Source organism: Pseudophryne corroboree, chromosome 4 (assembly GCF_028390025.1).
Source record: "Pseudophryne corroboree isolate aPseCor3 chromosome 4, aPseCor3.hap2, whole genome shotgun sequence".
Taxonomy (NCBI): Eukaryota; Metazoa; Chordata; class Amphibia; order Anura; family Myobatrachidae; genus Pseudophryne; species Pseudophryne corroboree.
The window spans coordinates 76,216,070-76,238,951 of NC_086447.1; the positions used below are offsets into that span (position 1 = coordinate 76,216,070).

General features: G+C 47.8%; 1 protein-coding gene across 5 annotated transcripts in view; it reads left to right on the forward strand.

The window, feature by feature from the left end:
* LOC134908918 (cytochrome P450 2K6-like) overlaps positions 1 to 22,882 on the forward strand; it is a 94,993-nt gene that overhangs the window by 11,463 nt on the left and 60,648 nt on the right. For 3 of the 5 annotated variants that reach the window (XM_063915157.1, XM_063915162.1, XM_063915163.1), the window contains exon 1: positions 18,614 to 18,789. The exons of the other annotated variants lie outside the window; for them this stretch is intronic. In XM_063915157.1, coding sequence (XP_063771227.1) covers positions 18,721 to 18,789 — 69 coding nt within the window. In that variant the 5' untranslated portion in view covers positions 18,614 to 18,720. Of the gene's footprint in view, positions 1 to 18,613; positions 18,790 to 22,882 lie in introns of those variants that run through there. 5 annotated transcript variants of the gene reach the window in all.

The following is a 22,882-nucleotide window of genomic DNA, read 5'->3' on the forward strand; positions in this document are numbered from 1 at the left end:
CTGAGCAGAAGTTGGAGCAGACCCCTCCATAACATAGAGCAGGTCCCACCTCTGAGCACATACATGCAGCTAGGGTTTGACTGGCTCACAGGGGTACAGGGGAAACCCCTGGTGGGCTCCACTGCCTGGGCCCCCACCTCCTGCTCTAGAGATCAGGTTCTGTGCACTTGAATATAAATGATGCATATGTTGCCTTATACTACACATAACTACGGTGTATTTTCTACAGTGCATTGCTGTTATTAATCTGGTGCATTATCATGAATGTACTACCAATACTTACAGTACACAGTATATTTATCAAGGGGTCCAGACCATGCACTATCTAATGGTTAGCCAAACATCTGAAGGCTGGCCACATCCCTAAACATGGTCACCTACATATGCATTACCCCGGTGGGCCCTTCATGCACCAGTCCGACACTGCATGCAGCAGATTAGCAGGAAGAAATGGTGACTGAAGTCCCACTGACCACTAATAGCTGCCATTGTGGGAGGAGTCAGGGGAGTGACCTAGAACCGGTCTACTAATGATTGGTTGAAGACATCTTAGGTCAATACAGAACATTGGGGCAGATGTATTAAGCCAGGAGTAGGCATAAAGAAGTGATAAAGCAGTGATAAGTACAAGGTGATAATGTACCAGCCAATCAGCTCGTTACTCACAATTTACATATTGGAGGTGATTGGCTGGTGCATTATCACCTTGCACTTATCACTGCTTTATCACTTCTTTATGCCTGCTCCAGGCTTAATACATCTGCCCCATTATACCTCAGCCATACACAGTTTAATAGCTGCTAGGTGTCAGGATCTACAGCAGCAGCCTCTACAGTAAACACTGCTTTTATGAGTGTAATCTCATTACACTGTACACAGCCCAGGCAGATAGGGAAGAGACTCATACAAGGTTAACCCCTTGTTCACCGACAGCAGAATGCAATATCAATACCTAAGGCAGCTGAATTGTACAGGGACATCGGGCTTAGGTAAATCTGCTACTCATAACACTACATAGTAGAGATGTGCACTTGAAATTTTTCGGGTTTTGTGTTTTGGTTTTGGGTTCGGTTCCGCGGCCGTGTTTTGGGTTCGACCGCGTTTTGGCAAAACCTCACCGAATTTTTTTTGTCGGATTCGGGTGTGTTTTGGATTCGGGTGTTTTTTTCAAAAAACACTAGAAAACAGCTTAAATCATAGAATTTGGGGGTCATTTTGATCCCAAAGTATTATTAACCTCAAAAACCATAATTTCTACTAATTTTCAGTCTATTCTGAACACCTCACACCTCACAATATTATTTTTAGTCCTAAAATTTGCACCGAGGTCGCTGGATGACTAAGCTAAGCGACCCTAGTGGCCGACACAAACACCTGGCCCATCTAGGAGTGGCACTGCAGTGTCACGCAGGATGGCCCTTCCAAAAAACACTCCCCAAACAGCACATGACGCAAAGAAGAAAAAAAGAGGCGCAATGAGGTAGCTGTGTGAGTAAGATAAGCGACCCTAGTGGCCGACACAAACACCTGGCCCATCTAGGAGTGGCACTGCAGTGTCACGCAGGATGGCCCTTCCAAAAAACACTCCCCAAACAGCACATGACGCAAAGAAGAAAAAAAGAGGCGCAATGAGGTAGCTGTGTGAGTAAGATAAGCGACCCTAGTGGCCGACACAAACACCTGGCCCATCTAGAGTGGCACTGCAGTGGCACGCAGGATGGCCCTTCCAAAAAACACTCCCCAAACAGCACATGACGCAAAGAAGAAAAAAAGAGGCGCAATGAGGTAGCTGTGTGAGTAAGATAAGCGACCCTAGTGGCCGACACAAACACCTGGCCCATCTAGGAGTGGCACTGCAGTGTCACGCAGGATTGCCCTTCCAAAAAACACTCCCCAAACAGCACATGACGCAAAGAAGAAAAAAAGAGGCGCAATGAGGTAGCTGTGTGAGTAAGATAAGCGACCCTAGTGGCCGACACAAACACCTGGCCCATCTAGGAGTGGCACTGCAGTGTCACGCAGGATGGCCCTTCCAAAAAACACTCCCCAAACAGCACATGACGCAAAGAAGAAAAAAAGAGGCGCAATGAGGTAGCTGTGTGAGTAAGATAAGCGACCCTAGTGGCCGACACAAACACCTGGCCCATCTAGGAGTGGCACTGCAGTGTCACGCAGGATGGCCCTTCCAAAAAACACTCCCCAAACAGCACATGACGCAAAGAAGAAAAAAAGAGGCGCAATGAGGTAGCTGTGTGAGTAAGATAAGCGACCCTAGTGGCCGACACAAACACCTGGCCCATCTAGGAGTGGCACTGCAGTGGCACGCAGGATGGCCCTTCCAAAAAACACTCCCCAAACAGCACATGACGCAAAGAAAAATGAAAGAAAAAAGAGGTGCAAGATGGAATTGTCCTTGGGCCCTCCCACCCACCCTTATGTTGTATAAACAGGACATGCACACTTTAACCAACCCATCATTTCAGTGACAGGGTCTGCCACACGACTGTGACTGAAATGACGGGTTGGTTTGGACCCCCACCGAAAAAGAAGCAATTAATCTCTCCTTGCACAAACTGGCTCTACAGAGGCAAGATGTCCACCTCATCATCATCCTCCGATATATCACCGTGTACATCCCGCTCCTCACAGATTATCAATTCGTCCCCACTGGAATCCACCATCTCAGCTCCCTGTGTACAACTTTGTGGAGGCAATTGCTGCTGGTCAATGTCTCCACGGAGGAATTGATTATAATTCATTTTAATGAACATCATCTTCTCCACATTTTCTGGAAGTAACCTCGTACGCCGATTGCTGACAAGGTGAGCGGCGGCACTAAACACTCTTTCGGAGTACACACTTGTGGGAGGGCAACTTAGGTAGAATAAAGCCAGTTTGTGCAAGGGCCTCCAAATTGCCTCTTTTTCCTGCCAGTATAAGTACGGACTGTCTGACGTGCCTACTTGGATGCGGTCACTCATATAATCCTCCACCATTCTTTCAATGGGGAGAGAATCATATGCAGTGACAGTAGACGACATGTCCGTAATCGTTGTCAGGTCCTTCAGTCCGGACCAGATGTCAGCATCAGCAGTCGCTCCAGACTGCCCTGCATCACCGCCAGCGGGTGGGCTCGGAATTCTGAGCCTTTTCCTCGCACCCCCAGTTGCGGGAGAATGTGAAGGAGGAGATGTTGACAGGTCGCGTTCCGCTTGACTTGACAAATTTGTCACCAGCAGGTCTTTGAACCCCAGCAGACTTGTGTCTGCCGGAAAGAGAGATCCAAGGTAGGTTTTAAATCTAGGATCGAGCACGGTGGCCAAAATGTAGTGCTCTGATTTCAACAGATTGACCACCCGTGAATCCTTGTTAAGCGAATTAAGGGCTCCATCCACAAGTCCCACATGCCTAGCGGAATCGCTCCCTTTTAGCTCCTCCTTCAATGCCTCCAGCTTCTTCTGCAAAAGCCTGATGAGGGGAATGACCTGACTCAGGCTGGCAGTGTCTGAACTGACTTCACGTGTGGCAAGTTCAAAAGGTTGCAGAACCTTGCACAACGTTGAAATCATTCTCCACTGCGCTTGAGACAGGTACATTCCACCTCCTATATCGTGCTCAATTGTATAGGCTTGAATGGCCTTTTGCTGCTCCTCCAACCTCTGAAGCATATATAGGGTTGAATTCCACCTCGTTACCACTTCTTGCTTCAGATGATGGCAGGGCAGGTTCAGGCGTTTTTGGTGGTGCTCCAGTCTTCTGTACGTGGTGCCTGTCCTCCGAAAGTGTCCCGCAATTCTTCTGGCCACCGACAGCATCTCTTGCACGCCCCTGTCGTTTTTTAAAAAATTCTGCACCACCAAATTCAAGGTATGTGCAAAAACATGGGACGTGCTGGAATTTGCCCATATTTAATGCACACACAATATTGCTGGCGTTGTCCGATGCCACAAATCCACAGGAGAGTCCAATTGGGGTAAGCCATTCCGCGATGATCTTCCTCAGTTGCCGTAAGAGGTTTTCAGCTGTGTGCGTATTCTGGAAACCGGTGATACAAAGCGTAGCCTGCCAAGGAAAGAGTTGGCGTTTGCGAGATGCTGCTACTGGTGCCGCCGCTGCTGTTCTTGCGGCGGGCGTCCATACATCTCCCCAGTGGGCTGTCACAGTCATATAGTCCTGACCCTGCCCTGCTCCACTTGTCCACATGTCCGTGGTTAAGTGGACATTGGGTACAACTGCATTTTTTAGGACACTGGTGAGTCTTTTTCTGACGTCCGTGTACATTCTCGGTATCACCTGCCCAGAGAAGTGGAACCTAGATGGTATTTGGTAACGGGGGCACACTACCTCAAGAAATTGTCTAGTTCCCTGTGAACTAACGGCGGATACCGGACGCACGTCTAACACCAACATAGTTGTCAAGGCCTCAGTTATCCGCTTTGCAACAGGATGACTGCTGTGATATTTCATCTTCCTCGCAAAGGACTGTTGGACAGTCAATTGCTTGGTGGAAGTAGTAAAAGTGGGCTTACGACTTCCCCTCTGGGATGACCATCGACTCCCAGCAGCAACAACAGCAGCGCCAGCAGCAGTAGGCGTTACACGCAAGGATGCATCGGAGGAATCCCAGGCAGGAGAGGACTCGTCAGAATTGCCAGTGACATGGCCTGCAGGACTATTGGCATTCCTGGGGAAGGAGGAAATTGACACTGAGGGAGTTGGTGGGGTGGTTTGCGTGAGCTTGGTTACAAGAGGAAGGGATTTACTGGTCAGTGGACTGCTTCCGCTGTCGCCCAAATTTTTTGAACTTGTCACTGACTTATGATGAATGCGCTGCAGGTGACGTATAAGGGAGGATGTTCCGAGGTGGTTAACGTCCTTACCCCTACTTATTACAGCTTGACAAAGGCAACACACGGCTTGACAAATGTTGTCCGCATTTCTGATGAAATACTTCCACACCGAAGAGCTGATTTTTTTTGTATTTTGACCAGGCATGTCAATGGCCCTATTCCTCCCACGGACAACAGGTGTCTCCCCGGGTGCCTGACTTAAACAAACCACCTCACCATCAGAATCCTCCTTGTCAATTTCCTCCCCAGCGCCAGCAACACCCATATCCTCCTCATCCTGGTGTACTTCAACACTGACATCTTCAATCTGACTATCAGGAACTGGACTGCGGGTGCTCCTTCCAGCACTTGCAGGGGGCATGCAAATGGTGGAAGGCGCATGCTCTTCACGTCCAGTGTTGGGAAGGTCAGGCATCGCTACCGACACAATTGGACTCTCCTTGTGGATTTGGGATTTCGAAGAACGCACAGTTCTTTGCGGTGCTTTTGCCAGCTTGAGTCTTTTCAGTTTTCTAGCGAGAGGCTGAGTGCTTTCATCCTCATGTGAAGCTGAACCACTAGCCATGAACATAGGCCAGGGCCTCAGCCGTTCCTTGCCACTCCGTGTGGTAAATGGCATATTGGCAAGTTTACGCTTCTCCTCCGACAATTTTATTTTAGATTTTGGAGTCCTTTTTTTACTGATATTTGGTGTTTTGGATTTTACATGCTCTGTACTATGACATTGGGCATCGGCCTTGGCAGACGACGTTGCTGGCATTTCATCGTCTCGGCCATGACTAGTGGCAGCAGCTTCAGCACGAGTTGGAAGTGGATCTTGATCTTTCCCTAATTTTGGCACCTCAACATTTTTGTTCTCCATATTTTAATAGGCACAACTAAAAAGCACCTCAGGTAAACAATGGAGATGGATGGATACTAGTATACAATTATGGATGGACGAGCGACTGCCGACACAGAGGTAGCTACAGCCGTGGACTACCGTACTGTGTCTGCTGCTAATATAGACTGGATGATAATGAGATGAAATTAATATATATATATATAATATCACTAGTACTGCAGCCGGACAGGTATATATATTTATTATGTAATGACTGATGACGGACCTGCTGGACACTGTCAGCTCAGCAGCACCGCAGACTGCTACAGTAAGCTACTATAGTAGTATGTATCAAGAAGAAAGGAAAAAAAAAAAAAAACACGGGTAGGTGGTATACAATTATGGATTGACCAGCGACTGCCGACACAGAGGTAGCTACAGCCGTGGACTACCGTACTGTGTCTGCTGCTAATATAGACTGGATGATAATGAGATGAAATTAATATATATATATATATATATATAATATCACTAGTACTGCAGCCGGACAGGTATATATATTTATTATTTAATGACTGATGACGGACCTGCTGGACACTGTCAGCTCAGCAGCACCGCAGACTGCTACAGTAAGCTACTATAGTAGTATGTATAAAGAAGAAGAAAGAAAAAAAAAAACACGGGTAGGTGGTATACAATTATGGATGGACCAGCGACTGCCGACACAGAGGTAGCTACAGCCGTGGACTACCGTACTGTGTCTGCTGCTAATATAGACTGGATGATAATGAGATGAAATTAATATATATATATATATAATATCACTAGTACTGCAGCCGGACAGGTATATATATTTATTATTTAATGACTGATGACGGACCTGCTGGACACTGTCAGCTCAGCAGCACCGCAGACTGCTACAGTAAGCTACTATAGTAGTATGTATAAAGAAGAAGAAAGAAAAAAAAAACACGGGTAGGTGGTATACAATTATGGATGGACCAGCGACTGCCGACACAGAGGTAGCTACAGCCGTGGACTACCGTACTGTGTCTGCTGCTAATATAGACTGGATGATAATGAGATGAAATTAATATATATATATATATAATATCACTAGTACTGCAGCCGGACAGGTATATATATTTATTATGTAATGACTGATGACGGACCTGCTGGACACTGTCAGCTCAGCAGCACCGCAGACTGCTACAGTAAGCTACTATAGTAGTATGTATAAAGAAGAAGAAAGAAAAAAAAAAAAAACACGGGTAGGTGGTATACAATTATGGATGGACCAGCGACTGCCGACACAGAGGTAGCTACAGCCGTGGACTACCGTACTGTGTCTGCTGCTAATATAGACTGGATGATAATGAGATGAAATTAATATATATATATATATAATATCACTAGTACTGCAGCCGGACAGGTATATATATTTATTATGTAATGACTGATGACGGACCTGCTGGACACTGTCAGCTCAGCAGCACCGCAGACTGCTACAGTAAGCTACTATAGTAGTATGTATAAAGAAGAAGAGAGAAAAAAAAAAAACACGGGTAGGTGGTATACAATTATGGATGGACCAGCGACTGCCGACACAGAGGTAGCTACAGCCGTGGACTACCGTACTGTGTCTGCTGCTAATATAGACTGGATGATAATGAGATGAAATTAATATATATATATAATATCACTAGTACTGCAGCCGGACAGGTATATATATTTATTATGTAATGACTGATGACGGACCTGCTGGACACTGTCAGCTCAGCAGCACCGCAGACTGCTACAGTAAGCTACTATAGTAGTATGTATAAAGAAGAAGAAAGAAAAAAAAAATACACGGGTAGGTGGTATACAATTATGGATGGACCAGCGACTGCCGACACAGAGGTAGCTACAGCCGTGGACTACCGTACTGTGTCTGCTGCTAATATAGACTGGATGATAATGAGATGAAATTAATATATATATATATATATATATAATATCACTAGTACTGCAGCCGGACAGGTATATATATTTATTATGTAATGACTGATGACGGACCTGCTGGACACTGTCAGCAGCTCAGCAGCACCGCAGACTGCTACAGTAAGCTACAATAGTAGTATGTATAAAGAAGAAGAAAAAAAAAAAAAACACGGGTAGGTGGTATACAATTATGGATGGACCAGCGACTGCCGACACAGAGGTAGCTACAGCCGTGGACTACCGTACTGTGTCTGCTGCTAATATAGACTGGATGATAATGAGATGAAATTAATATATATATATATATAATATCACTAGTACTGCAGCCGGACAGGTATATATATTTATTATGTAATGACTGATGACGGACCTGCTGGACACTGTCAGCTCAGCAGCACCGCAGACTGCTACAGTAAGCTACTATAGTAGTATGTATAAAGAAGAAGAAAGAAAAAAAAAAAAAACACGGGTAGGTGGTATACAATTATGGATGGACCAGCGACTGCCGACACAGAGGTAGCTACAGCCGTGGACTACCGTACTGTGTCTGCTGCTAATATAGACTGGATGATAATGAGATGAAATTAATATATATATATATATATAATATCACTAGTACTGCAGCCGGACTGGTATATATATTTATTATGTAATGACTGATGACGGACCTGCTGGACACTGTCAGCTCAGCAGCACCGCAGACTGCTACAGTAAGCTACTATAGTAGTATGTATAAAGAAGAAGAAAGAAAAAAAAAAACACGGGTAGGTGGTATACAATATTATATATATATTATATACAATTTTATATATATATATATATATATATATATATATTAAACTGGTGGTGATTATTAAACTGGTGGTCAGGTCACTGGTCACACTATCAGCAACTTGCAAGTAGTACTCCTAAGCAGACAATCACAATATATATTATACTGGTGGTCAGTGTGGTCACAATGGCAGTGTGGCACTCTGGCAGCAAAAGTGTGCACTGTACGTTATATGTAGTACTCCTGAGTCCTGCTCTCAGACTCTAACTGCTCCCCACTGTCAGTGTCTCCCCCACAAGTCAGATATACATTATACAGTCACACTATCTATCTATCTATCACTTCAGCAAGTAGTAGTACTCCTCCTAATGCTCCCCAAAATTACTACTGTGTCTCTCTCTACTCTAGTCTCACTCTCTTCTTCTCTTCTCTATAAACGGAGAGGACGCCAGCCACGTCCTCTCCCTATGAATCTCAATGCACGTGTGAAAATGGCGGCGACGCGCGGCTCCTTATATAGAATCCGAGTCTCGCGATAGAATCCGAGCCTCGCGAGAATCCGACAGCGGGATGATGACGTTCGGGCGCGCTCGGGTTAACCGATCAAGGCGGGAAGATCCGAGTCGCTAGGACCCGTGTAAAAAAACATGAAGTTCGGGCGGGTTCGGTTTCCGAGGAACCGAACCCGCTCATCTCTACTACATAGTAGAACTCCACACCTTGTCAAACAGGTTAGACTGGCCCACGGCGATACAGGGGAAATCTCTGGTGGTCCCCTCTGTCTGTGAGCTGCAACCCCTCCTCTGTCATGTTCCAGACTGTGCAATTACATTATATATTATTGCTCTATTAGAGGGTCAGTTACCTGGTACAGCAAGAACATGGGTGAACATGGTGCTTGGTTTTTTTCCATAGAAATGACACCGTCCTGCTAATCAAATTTAGCAGTTGGACTAACTTACTACAGGGCCGGCTCCAGGCATGTTCCAATAGAGCGGCCGAACAGGGCGCCGCACTTTATGGGCGCCGCTAGCTCTGGCCGCCATATTGGAGCCTAGAGCCGTCCCTGCAGCACTGCACTGTCTGTCTCCCCCGCCCCCGCTAACCGGCGCCGGCCCGTGAGCCAACCAGAGCTCGCGGTCCGGCAGCTGAGGCTGATTGGCTGCCGGACCGCGAGCTTTGATTGGCTTGCGGGCCGGCGCCTAGTTGAAGTGGCCGCCGGAGATTGAGGGCTAGGAGAGGCGCACGCTGCGCTCTCCTCCCGCCCTCAGCTACAAAGCAGCACGGGCAGCGCAGCAGCCTCAACCCACAGGAGCAGACTCATGGTGAGCAGCTTGGGGGGGGGAGGGAGAGGAGGATATCTGGTGGCACTGGGGACATGTCTGGCACTGGGGGCATGGGACATGTGTATCTGGCATTGGGGGCATGGGACATGTGTATCTGGCACTGGGCGGGGGGCATGGGACATGTGTATCTGGCACTGGGGGCATGTATCTGGCATTGGGGGCATATCTGGCACTGTGGGGACAAGAGTATCTGGCATTAGGGGCATATCTGGCACTGTGTGGGGCATATATGTATCTGGCACTGTGTGGGCATATGTGTATCTGGCACTGTGTGGGGCATTTATGTATCTGGCACTGTGAGGGCATTTATGTATCTGACACTGGGGGCATTTATGTATCTGGCACTGGGGGCATTTATGTATATGGCATTGTGGGGGCATTTATGTATCTGGCAATGTGTGGGCATTTATGTATCTGGCACTGTGGGGGCATTTATGTATCAGACACTGTGGGGGCATTTATGTATCTGGCACTGTGGGGGCATATCTGGCACTGTGGGGCATTTATGTATCTGGCACTGTGGGGGCATATCTGCACTGTGGGGGCATTTATGTATCTGACACTGTGGAGGCATATCTGCACTGTGGGGACTTTTATGTATCTGACACTGGGGGCATTTATGTATCTGGCACAGGGGGCATTTATGTATCTGGCACTGTGGGGGCATTTATGTATCTGGCAATGTGTGGGCATTTATGTATCTGGCACTGTGGGGGCATTTATGTATCTGACACTGTGTGGGCATTTATGTATCTGGCACTGTGGGGGCATTTATGTATCTGGCACCGTGGAGGCATATCTGCACTGTGGGGGCATTTATGTATCTGACACTGGGGGCATTTATGTATCTGGCACTGGGGGCATTTATGTATCTGGCACTGTGGGGGCATTTATGTATCTGGCAATGTGTGGGCATTTATGTATCTGGCACTGTGGGGGCATTTATGTATCTGACACTGTAGGGGCATTTATGTATCTGCCACTGTGGGGGCATATCTGGCACTGTGGGGGCATTTATGTATCAGGCACTGTGGGGGCATATCTGCACTGTGGGGTCATTTATGTATCTGACACTGGGGGCATTTATGTATCTGACACTGGGGGCATTTATGTATCTGGCACTGGGGGCATTTATGTATCTGGCACTGGGGGCATTTATGTATCTGGCAATGTGTGGGCATTTATGTATCTGGCACTGTGGGGGTATTTATGTATCTGACACTGTGGGGGCATATCTGGCACTGTGGGGGCATTTATGTATCTGGCACTGTGTGGGCATATCTGCACTATGGGGGCATTTATGTATCTGGAACTGTGGGGACATATCTTGCACTGTTTGGCAATTTATGTAGCTGGCACTGCTGGGGGGCATGTCACGTGTAGCTGGCACTGCTGGGGGGCATGTCACATGTAGCTGGCACTGCTGGGGGGCATGTCACGTGTAGCTGGCACTGCTGGGGGGCATGTCATGTGTAGCTGGCACTGCTGGGGAGAATATCATGTAGTGTTCCCGCTAGGCATCTGTGGCTAGGCAATGTGTCTCAGTGCTCTAACTGGCGCAAAGTGTCTAACGTGCTGTGCCTGGCGCAAAGTGTATAGGAGGTTCTACCTGGTGCAATGTGTATTAGCTGCACTACTGTGTGGTGTAATGCGAATTGCCACTATTTTGTGGCCACGCACCTTCCCCACGAAGCAACGCCCCTAAATTTTAGCTGCGCGCCTTTGGCGCGCATTGTCCATGCTTTAGCATATAGATATGAGAACAACAAGCATTATAGTATGTACATCATTTAGCCCTCCTAACTTAAAAATGTGCCCTCCCTGTGATCAGCACCCTGCCCTAAAAAGTGAACACTATCATGTGTAGCTGGCACTGCTGGGGGGCATATTGTGTGTAGCTGGCACTGCTGGTGGGCATGTCATGTGTAGCTGGCACTGCTGGGGGGCATGTCATGTGTAGCTGGCACTACTGGGGGGCATGTCATGTGTAGCTGGCACTGCTGTGGGGCATGTCATGTGTAGCTGGTCCTGCTGGGGGGCATGTCATGTGTAGCTGGCACTGCTGCGGGGCATGTCATGTGTAGCTGGCACTGCTGGGGGGCATGTCATGTGTAGCTGGCATGGCTGCGGGGCATGTCATGTGTAGCTGGCAGTGCTGGGGGGCATATCATATCTATCTGGCACTGCACATTATGTGTATCTGGCACTATACTGGAGACATTATGGGGTATATGCAATTGCGGTCGAATTCCCGAAATTGTCGAATTTCGGGTCATTTTCGCCCAAAAAAAAAATTTGCCTATGCAATTCAGTGCTTTCCGACCAAAAAACGGACTTTCAAAATTCGACTTTTTGAAATTCGAATTTTTGCAAATTCGACTTTTCTGCAATGATACAAGTGCTGCAATTCGACCAAAGCATATTCAATTCAAGTTTGGAAATTCGACAGCAGTGCTTTTAGACAGCAAATTCGTCATTTTCAATCCGCCACACTTTGGAGGGTGAAAACAATAAAAAAAATTTTAAACATGTTTTTTTTGGTGTTTTTTTTTTTTAGGAATAGCATATCTATTTATATTAGAAGGGATTAGGTACTTTTTTTTTTTTTTTTTTTTGGAGGCACAAATATTATTTATATATTTTTTAAAATATTATTATTATTTTTTTATTGCTGGAACGGTAAAATCCTTTAAAAAAATGGCGTGGGGTCCCCACTCCAAAGCATAACCAGCCTCGGGCTCTTCGAGCTGGTCCTGGTTCTAAAAATGCGGGGAAAAAATTGACAGGGGATCCCCCGTATTTTTAAAACCAGCACCGGGCTCTGCGCCTGGTGCTGGTGCAAAAAATACGGGGGACAAAACGAGCAGGGGTCCCCCGTATTTTTCACACCAGCATCGGGCTCCACTAGCTGGACAGATAATGCCACAGCCGGGGGTCACTTTTATGCCGTGCCCTGCGGCCGTGGCATTAAATATCCAACTAGTCACCCCTGGCCGGGGTACCCTGGGGGAGTGGGGACCCCTTCAATCAAGGGGTCCCCCCCCCCAGCCACCCAAGGGCCAGGGGTGAAGCCCGAGGCTGTCCCCCACCATCCAATGGGCTGCGGATGGGGGGGCTGATAGCCTTTTGTGATAATGAAAAGAATATTGTTTTTTCCAGCAGTACTACAAGTCCCAGCAAGCCTCCCCCGAAAGCTGGTACTTGGAGAACCACAAGTACCAGCATGCGGGAGAAAAACGGGCCCGCTGGTACCTGTAGTACTACTGGGGAAAAAATACCCAAATAAAAACAGGACACACACACCGTGACAGTAAAACTTTATTTCATACGTCGACACACACATACTTACCTATGTTCACACGCCGACATCGGTCCTCTTCTCCATGTAGAATCCACGGATACCTGAAAATAAAAGATCAATATACTCACCTCAGCCATGGTCCAGAGATACATCCACGTACTTGGCAAAAAAAGAAAACGAACACACGGGCCACCGGACTGAAAGGGGTCCCATGCTGACACATGAGACCCCTTTCCACGAATGAGACCTGTCAGTGACAGCTGTCACACAAAGGTCTCTAAAGCCAATCAGGAAGCGCAACTTCGTTGCGCTCACCTGATTGGCTGTGCGCTGTCTGAACTCAGACAGCGCATCGCACAGCCCCGTCCATTTTATTCAATGGTGGGAACTTAGCGGCTAGCGGTGAGGTCACCCGCCGGTCAGCGGCTGACCGCGGGTAACCCCACCGCTAGCCGCTAAGTTCCCACCATTGAAACTAATGGAGCGGCTTTGCGATGCGCTGTCACAGCACAGACAGCGCACAGCCAATCAGGTGAGCGCCACGGAAGTAGCGCTTCCTGATTGGCTGAAGGGACTTCAGTGACAGGAGTCACGTGATGTCCCGGCATTCGGGAGAAAGGGGTCTGATGTGAAAGCATGGGACCCCTTTTAGTCCGGTATGGAGCGGGTGTTCGGTTTGTTTTTTTAACAAGTACGTGGATTTATATCTGGACGTGGATGTACCTCTGGACGCTGGAAGGTGAGTATAATTTTTTCACAGGTACCCTCGGATCGTCGGAGACCGTGGCAGTCGGCGTGTCAACATAGGTAAGTATGTGTGTGTCGGTAGTGTGTAATAAAGTTTTACTATCAAGGTGTCTGTGTACTGTTTTTATTTGGGTATTTTTTTTCCAGTAGTACTACAGGTACCAGCGGGCCCGTTTTTCTCCCGCATGCTGGTACTTGTTGTTCTCCAAGTACCAGCTTGTGGGGGAGGCTTGCTGGGACTTGTAGTACTACTGGAAAAAACAATATCTTTTTATTATCACAAAAGGCTATCAGCCCCCCCATCCGCAGCCCATTGGATGGGGGGGGGGACAGCCTCGGGCTTCACCCCTGGCCCTTGGGTGGCTGGGGGGGACCCCTTGATTGTAGGGGTCCCCACTCCCCCAGGGTACCCCGGCCAGGGGTGACTAGTTGGATATTTAATGCCACGGCCGCAGGGCACGGCATAAAAGTGACTCCCGGCTGTGGCATTATCTGTCCAGCTAGTGGAGCCCGATGCTGGTGTGAAAAATACGGGGGACCCCTGCTCGTTTTGTCCCCCGTAATTTTGGTACCAGCACCAGGCGCAGAGCCCGGTGCTGGTTTTAAAAATACGGGGGATCCCCTGTCAATTTTTTCCCCGCATTTTTAGAACCAGGACCAGCTCGAAGAGCCCGAGGCTGGTTATGCTTTGGAGGGGGGACCCCACGCCATTTTCCCCCCCGGGTTTTTCCCGTTTTTTAAAATCGCGGCAAAATCCGCCAAATCGGCCGATTTTCGCCCGCGGGTCTGTCGAATCCGTTTTGCATTGAATATGGTGAATTCCAGCAGCCACCTGCCGGAATTCACCTGTCGAATTGTGTCGAATTTAAAAACGGCGATAATTTGCCGCGATTCGCCGTGAATTGCATATACCCCTATGTGTAAGGAACACTACTGTGGCTGTTATGTGTAAGGCTGCTAATTGTGTGTGCGTAGAGGGGGTGTGAAAATATATTTATAGTTTGATGATATAAAGTTACGAGACCACGCCCACTTTCCCATGGGGGCCATGCCCACTTTCCCAGGAGCGCACGCGCCTTCGCCGCACGCCTATGGGGGGGGGGGGTGCTTTTACATTTTCTCGCTCAGGGTGCTAATAGGCCTGGAGCCGGCCCTGACTTACTATATATGGGCCCAGGCACTGTAGTATCCATGTTGTCTGCAGATAGAGGGGTTTATTCATGAAGCAGTGAAAAAGTGTGGAGAAGTGAGCCAGTGGAGAAGTTTCCCATGGCAACCAATCAGCTGCTACGTATCATTTATTAGAATGCATTTTATAAATGTTACCTCAACACTGGTTGCCATGGGCAACTTCTCCACTGGCTCACTTCTCCACACTTTTTCATTGCTTCATGAATGTACTCTGTAACAATTAGTCAAGCCTCTTAGGCATGGTGGTTATGGATTAATGGGTCAACGTGGATTAGGTCAACAGTCAATAGATCGACCACTATTGGTCGACATTGACATGGTTGACAAAGGAAAAACGTAGACACGATAACATTGTCGACACGGGACATGTCGACACATAAAAAGGTCAACATGGCACGGGTTACTATTCCCAATCATAGTCCATGTAGATGGTAAAGTATAAATACAGATGGCGTCACGCTAATCATGGCTCCGTCTGCGACTAGGTGCACCCCACTGGGCGCACCACCAGGATCGGTATGAAATATCTCCAATCAAAATCCCGACGGTCGAAATCCCGACAGCAATTGACCAACGGTCAAAATCCCGACACGGTCAAAATCCCGACATGGACAAAATACCGACATTTAAAATACCGACAAGGTTAAAATACCGACATGTAAAATGCCAACAGGTCAAAATACCAACATGCGGATTGCATTGTTTTTTGTGTGTGTCGACATAGGTCGACATGGACACCATATAAGTGTACCGCGTCCCCTCGCATGGCTCGCTGTGCTCGGCACACTATTATATTCCCCCTCCAGGTCCACTGGGATGGTAAAGTATGAACAAGTCGGTTTCAATGATAAAATATCATGAAAAACTCATGTCTGCATTTTGACCTGTCGGCATTTTACATGTCGGTATTTTGACCTTGTTGGTATTTGAAATGTCGGTATTTTGTCCATGTCGGAATTTTGACCTTGTCGGGATTTTGACCGTCGGTCAATTGCTGTCGGGATTTTGACCGTCTGGATTTTGATTGAAGGTAAATTGACTGCATCCCCTCCGGATACTGGCATGGGCCCTACCACTGCATTCCCCCAGTGGGCACTTCTGCCCCAGACTCACACTGATAAAGTGCACTGGCTTTTATTAGAGAAGATAAGGCAACTGAACTGGATAATTGCTATCTGCAGTGCAAAGTCACAAATATTGCACTGAACACTTTTTATTTTAGCAAGTTATAAAGCCAAGAGAATGAGAGGGAGGAAGCTGAGGCTACTGTCAGCTGAGCAGCACATCTGGGTGTGGTATGTTAGGTAGATAAGACTAGGGTGTGTACACACGGTGAGATATTTTCTTTCGATTTTGACTATATAGTCAAAATTGCAAGAAAAGTTAGTGCAGATCGCAAGGTGAAAGTCACCTTGCGATCCCGATTCGATCCCGATGCGCGGTCCCGCCAGGTCGGCATCGCAAGAAAAGATAGACTGTGCGGGCAAGTCAATCCTTGTTAGATCGGTATACTATCTAGTTCATCTCACATGTCAATGACATCTCACATAAAATCGTAAGCACACATGGGGGTAATTCTAAGTTGTTCACAGCAGGAATTTTGTTAGCTGTTGGGCAAAACCATGGGGGTAATTCTGAGTTGATCGCAGCAGGAATTTTGTTAGCAGTTGGGCAAAACCATGTGCACTGCAGGGGAGGCAGATGTAACATGTGCAGAGAGAGTTAGATTTGGGTGGGTTATTTTATTTCTGTGCAGGGTAAATACTGGCTGCTTTATTTTTACACTGCAAATTAGATTGCAGATTGAACACACCCCACCCAAATCTAACTCTCTCTGCACATGTTATATCTGCCTCCCCTGCAGTGCACATGGTTTTGCCCAATTGCTAACAAAATTCCTGCTGCGATCAACTTGGAATTACCCCCATAGTCCATATCTCAAGGAAAGTTAGTCAAAATATGTACTATCCGGGCTCCGGGGAGTTCAAGGGAAATCGCAAGTGAAAATCGGGCATAGCAAGGATCTCACCGTGTGTACACACCCTTAGGGCCTAATTCAGACCTGATCACTTGCTAGGGTTTTTTTTTTTTTTTGCACTGCTGCGATCAGATAGTCGCCGCCTATATGGGAGTGTATATTTGCTTTGCAAGTGTGCGATCGTATGTGTAGCCGGGCGGTACAAAAAAGTATTGTGCAGTTTCTGAGTTGCCCAGAACTTACTCAGCCGCTGCAATTACTTCAGCCTGTTTGGGGCCGGAATTGACGTCAGCTGTAAACGCTTGGACACACCTGCGTTTTCCAAATACTCCCAGAAAATGGTCAGTTGCCGCCCAGAAATGCCTTCTTCCTGTCAATCTTCTTGCGATCGGCTGTGCGAATGGATTCTTCGTTAAATCCATCACTCAGCAACGATCCGCTTTGTACCCGTACGACGCGCCTGCACATTGCGGTGCATACGCATGCACACTTCTGACCTGATCGCAGCGCAGCAAAAAAACCTAGCATGCAATCATGTCTGAATGACCCCCTTAGATCGACATGGTTTCTAGGTCGACAGGGACTATAGGTCGACATGATAAAAGGCGACATTAGTTTTTTTTACTTCACTCGCCATGCTTCGGGCAAGGTGCCTCACTCCACTACTGCTGCGCTCGGCACAGGTTACCGTTCCCAATTGTAGTCCAGGGAAATCGTAAAGTATGAAAAAGTTCTAAAAATCCCGACAACAATTGACTGATGGTCAAAATCCCGACATGGTCAAAATACCGACATTTAAAATACATACAAGGTCAAAATCTCGACATGGTCAAAATACCGACATGGTCAAAATACCGACAAGGTCAAAATACAGACAAGGTCAAAATCCCGACATTTAAAATGTGGATAGGTCAAAAAGTCGACACAAGTTTTTGTATTGTTTTGTGTGTATGTCAACATAGGTCGACATGGACACCGTATAAGTGTACCTCGCATGGCTCGCTGCACTCAACACACTATTATATTCCCCCTCCAGGTCCACCGGGTTGGTAAAATATGAACAAGTCGGTTAAAATGAAATAATCATGAAAAACTCATGTCAATTTTTTGACCTGTCGACATTTTAAATGACGGTATTTTGACCTTGTCTGTATTTTAAATGTCGGTATTTTTACCATCGGTCAATTATTATCGGTATTTTGACAGTCAGGATTTTGATTGTAGGTAAATTGACGGCATCCCAGATACAGTACTTACAGTATATAACAATACTTTGCAGTGCATATCAAATCACCAGTTACCAGCCAATTCAATTCGCCTGTCAATCACTATGCGATCGTATCCTTCCGGGATGGGATCGCATAGCGAATGGTCGATCACTACAGCTGCTGAACATGTGCAGACCCTTTGGACACGCGTGTGTGCGAATGCAGCGGCTGCGTCCGGGTCTGAATAAGGCCCTTTGTCAGTATATTGTATCTGCCTGCAGTACCTCTATGCTACCAGAGGGTGCTGCTGTGTCACGTGGAGATTTTCTCCTTTCAGGTATTGTATGAGTTAATCCGGTGTGTCCTGCATTCTCCTGCACCTGGTCTGCTCCTTAATAACCCGGCCTCCCACCAGACACCTTGCCGGTCATTATTGTATTCCAGTCTTCATGTGAACAGGTTGCTGATTTTCGGTTTGCTTTTTGGGCTCTACACAAGTGTACGCCAGTGTCTGCCAATTTATGTTGAATTCCTCATTGCTCCAAGCTACTGTACTATCCGTTGTCTGCCGTCAAGCCTGGTGCATCTCGGTAAGCTTACATCCAGCTCCTCAGTCTGTCCGTTATATTCAGTGTCTGCAAATCAAGTACACTACATATCTGCCTTGTCACCAGGGCCGGTTCAAGGGCGCCCCGGGAGGGAAAGGGGCGTGGCCTAATACAGGGGGCGTGGTCATTTACGCCCCCTGTACATTGCTAGCGCCGCTTGAATGCTGAGCGGTGCGCGATGACGTCATCGCGCACAGCAAAAGGTCCTCTCCACGAAGGGAAACTAGACGCTATCACAGAAGGGGGACGGCAGCGGGCAGCGGAGGCGGACGGGGGACACAGCGGGCAGCAGTGACGGATCTTGCCACGGTGCGGCGCCCTCCGGAAGGCGGCTCCCCGGGCAAAAGTCCTGCTTGCCCGTGGCAAGATCCGCTACGGCTTGTCACGTATTCACCTGTATCATCAGAGCCTCTGCAGTACAGGTATTCTCTATCTGCTTCTCCTATGCTTATTTGTACAGGTTAGGTATCCCATATCCAAATACTCCGAAATACGGATTTTTTTGACTGAGATAGTGAAACCTTTGTTTTCTGATGGCTCAATGTACACAAACTTGTTTAATACACAAAGTTATTAGAAAATATTGTATTAAATGACCTTCAGGCTGTGTGTGTATAAGGTGTATATGAAACATAAATGCATTCTGTGCTTAGACTTAGGTCCCATCACCATGATATCTCATTATTATGATATGCAATTATTCCAAAATACGGAAAAATCCCATATCCAAAATACTTCTGGTCCTAAGCATTTTGGATATGGGATACTCAACCTGTATTCCATGTGTTATTGCATATACAGCGTCTATTACTAGTAATTACCTGATAACCAGCCACACCTTTGTTGGATTACCTGTGCTGTCTTGCAATAAACACACTGACTTTATCTACAATAATTTGTACATTAGGTTCTGGTAGACTTCGGGGGTTTTGCATAACTGACAGAGAATCAAAACGGGAAGGATCCGAGTTCACGAAAAGACAACCAGCACAGACCACATAGTGGGGTAAATTTACGAAGGTGAGAGTTTTTTTTAGAGCTGGTGATGTTCCCATAGCAACCATTCAGATTCTACTTAACATTTATCTAGCTGCTTCTAGGAGATAATAGATTTAATCTGATTGGTTGCTATGGGCAACATCACCAGTACTAAAAATACTCCCACCTTGGCTAATTTACCTCTGTGCCGACATGTGTATCATCAAGTCATGTGAAGGCACATAGGAGACGGATGTAACTATGGCTCCCACAGCACCTCCCCCATAGCCCTGCAGCAGAGCCGGCCCTAACCAATATGATGCCCTAGGCAAGATTTTGGCTGGTGCCCCCTAGCACCACCGCTAGTTCTGCAAGAGATGCCTGGCATGAGTCAGCTGGCAGCTCTGCTAACGCCGGGCACCTTTTGTTTATGAAAATGCATCTTATTTGCATTACTATGTGGCTAGGGTGCACAAGCAGCTTCTGCTGGTTAAAATGATATGCAGCATGCCTATATTCTGTGTGCGACTGCGGCTGTATCTGCATACGAGATGCTACATTACAGTGATTTCCAGGAATACACACAGAATATAGGCATGCCGCATATCATTTTAATCAGCAGAAGCTGCTGGTGCCCCTAAGCACACCAAATGCCCTAGGCATTTGCCTATGCCTAAGGCCGGCTCTGCCCTGCAGGAACCTCCTCCAGGCCTCTGGTTCCAGGCTCTCTAGCAGGAAGCGGCACCTGACTACATGTCTGCACCTGCAGTATCACTGTAATGCTGCTGCCGCCTGTGAGGAACAATTCCAATTATGAGGGAAAACTAGGAAACAACGTTTAGGTACAGTATGTAACCCATGAGGGGTCTTTGTAAGGTCAGGGGCTGGGGAGGCACTGGCTGATAAATATATATATAAAAAAAAAAAAGCCTAGGTTCCCCCTCATTTAACTACAACCAGCGCCGAGTCAGTCAGGGTGGTAATGCCATAGCAGCAGGGCCGGCTCCAGGCCTACTAGCACCCTGAGCGAGAAAATTTAAAAGCACCCCCCCCCATGCGTGCGCCGAAGGCACGCGCGCTCCCGGAAAAGTGGGCTTGGCCTCTGGAAAAGTGGGCATGGCCTCGTAACTTCATATCATCAAACTATAAATATATTTTCACACAATTAGCAGCCTTCCACATAGCCACAGTAGTGTTCCTTACACACAATGTCTCCAGTATAGTGCCAGATACACATAATGTGCAGTGCCAGATAGACATGACATGCCCCCCAGCAGTGCCAGCTACACATGACATGTCCCGCAGCAGTGCCAGCTACACATGACATGTCCCGAAGCAGTGCCAGCTACACATGACATGTCCCGCAGCAGTGCCAGCTACACATGACATGCCCCGCAGCAGTGCCAGCTACACATGACATGCCCCGCAGCAGTGCCAGCTACACATGACATGCCCCGCAGCAGTGCCAGCTACACATGACATGCCCCGCAGCAGTGCCAGCTACACATGACATGTCCCGCAGCAGTGCCAGCTACACATGACATGCCCCGCAGCAGTGCCAGCTACACATGACATGCCCCGCAGCAGTGCCAGCTACACATGACATGCCCCGCAGCAGTGCCAGCTACACATGACATGCCCCGCAGCAGTGCCAGCTACACATGATAGTGTTCAGTTTTTAGGGCATGGTGCTGATCACAGGGAGGGCACATTTTTAAGTTAGGAGGGCAAAATGATGTACATACTGTATTGCTTGTTGTTCCCATACCTATATGCTAAAGCATGGACAGTGCGCGCGGAAGGCGCGCAGCAAAAATTAAGGGGATCTACTTTGTGGGGAAGGTACGTGGCCACATAATAGTGGCAATGTGCATTACACCACACAGTAGTGCAGCTAATACACACTGCACCAGGTAGAACCTCCTATACACTTTGCGCCAGGCACAGCACTGAGACACATTGCACCAGGGAGAGCACTGAGACACATTGCCTAGCCACAGACGCCTAGCGGGAACACTACATAACATGCTCCCCAGCAGTGCCAGCTACACGTGACATGCCCCCCAGCAGTGCCAGCTACACGTGACATGCCCCCCAGCAGTGCCAGCTACACGTGACATGCCCCCCAGCAGTGCCAGCTACACATGACATGCCCCCCAGCAGTGCCAGCTACACGTGACATGCCCCCCAGCAGTGCCAGCTACATAAATGCCCCCACAGTGCCAGATATGCCCCCACAGTGCCAGATACATAAGTGCCCCCACAGTGCCAGATACATAAGTGCCCCCACAGTGCCAGATACATAAGTGCCCCCACAGTGCCAGATACATAAGTGCCCCCACAGTGCCAGATACATAAGTGCCCCCACAGTGCCAGATACATAAGTGCCCCCACAGTGCCAGATACATAAGTGCCCCCACAGTGCCAGATACATAAGTGCCCCCACAGTGCCAGATACATAAGTGCCCCCACAGTGCCAGATACATAAGTGCCCCCACAGTGCCAGATACATAAGTGCCCCCACAGTGCCAGATACATAAGTGCCCCCACAGTGCCAGATACATAAGTGCCCCCACAGTGCCAGATACATAAGTGCCCCCACAGTGCCAGATACATAAGTGCCCCCACAGTGCCAGATACATAAGTGCCCCCACAGTGCCAGATACATAAGTGCCCCCACAGTGCCAGATATGTCCCCACAGTGCCAGATATGTCCCCACAGGGCCAGATTTAAAAATGCCCACACAGTGCCAGATATGTCCCCACAGGGCCAGATACATAAATGCCCCCAGTGCCAGATGCATAAATGCCCACAGTGCCAGATATGTCCCCACAGTGCCAGATATAAAAATGCCCCCACAGTGCCAGATATGCCACCATAGGGCCAGATGCATAAATGCCCCCAGTGCCAGATGCATAAATGCCCCCAGTGCCAGATGCATAAATACCCACAGTGCCAGATATGTCCCCACAGTGCCAGATATAAAAATGCCCCCACAGTGCCAGATATGGCCCCAATGCCAGATACACATATCCCATGCCCCCCCCCCCCACAGGGCCAGATGCATAAATGCCCCCAGTGCCAGATGCATAAATG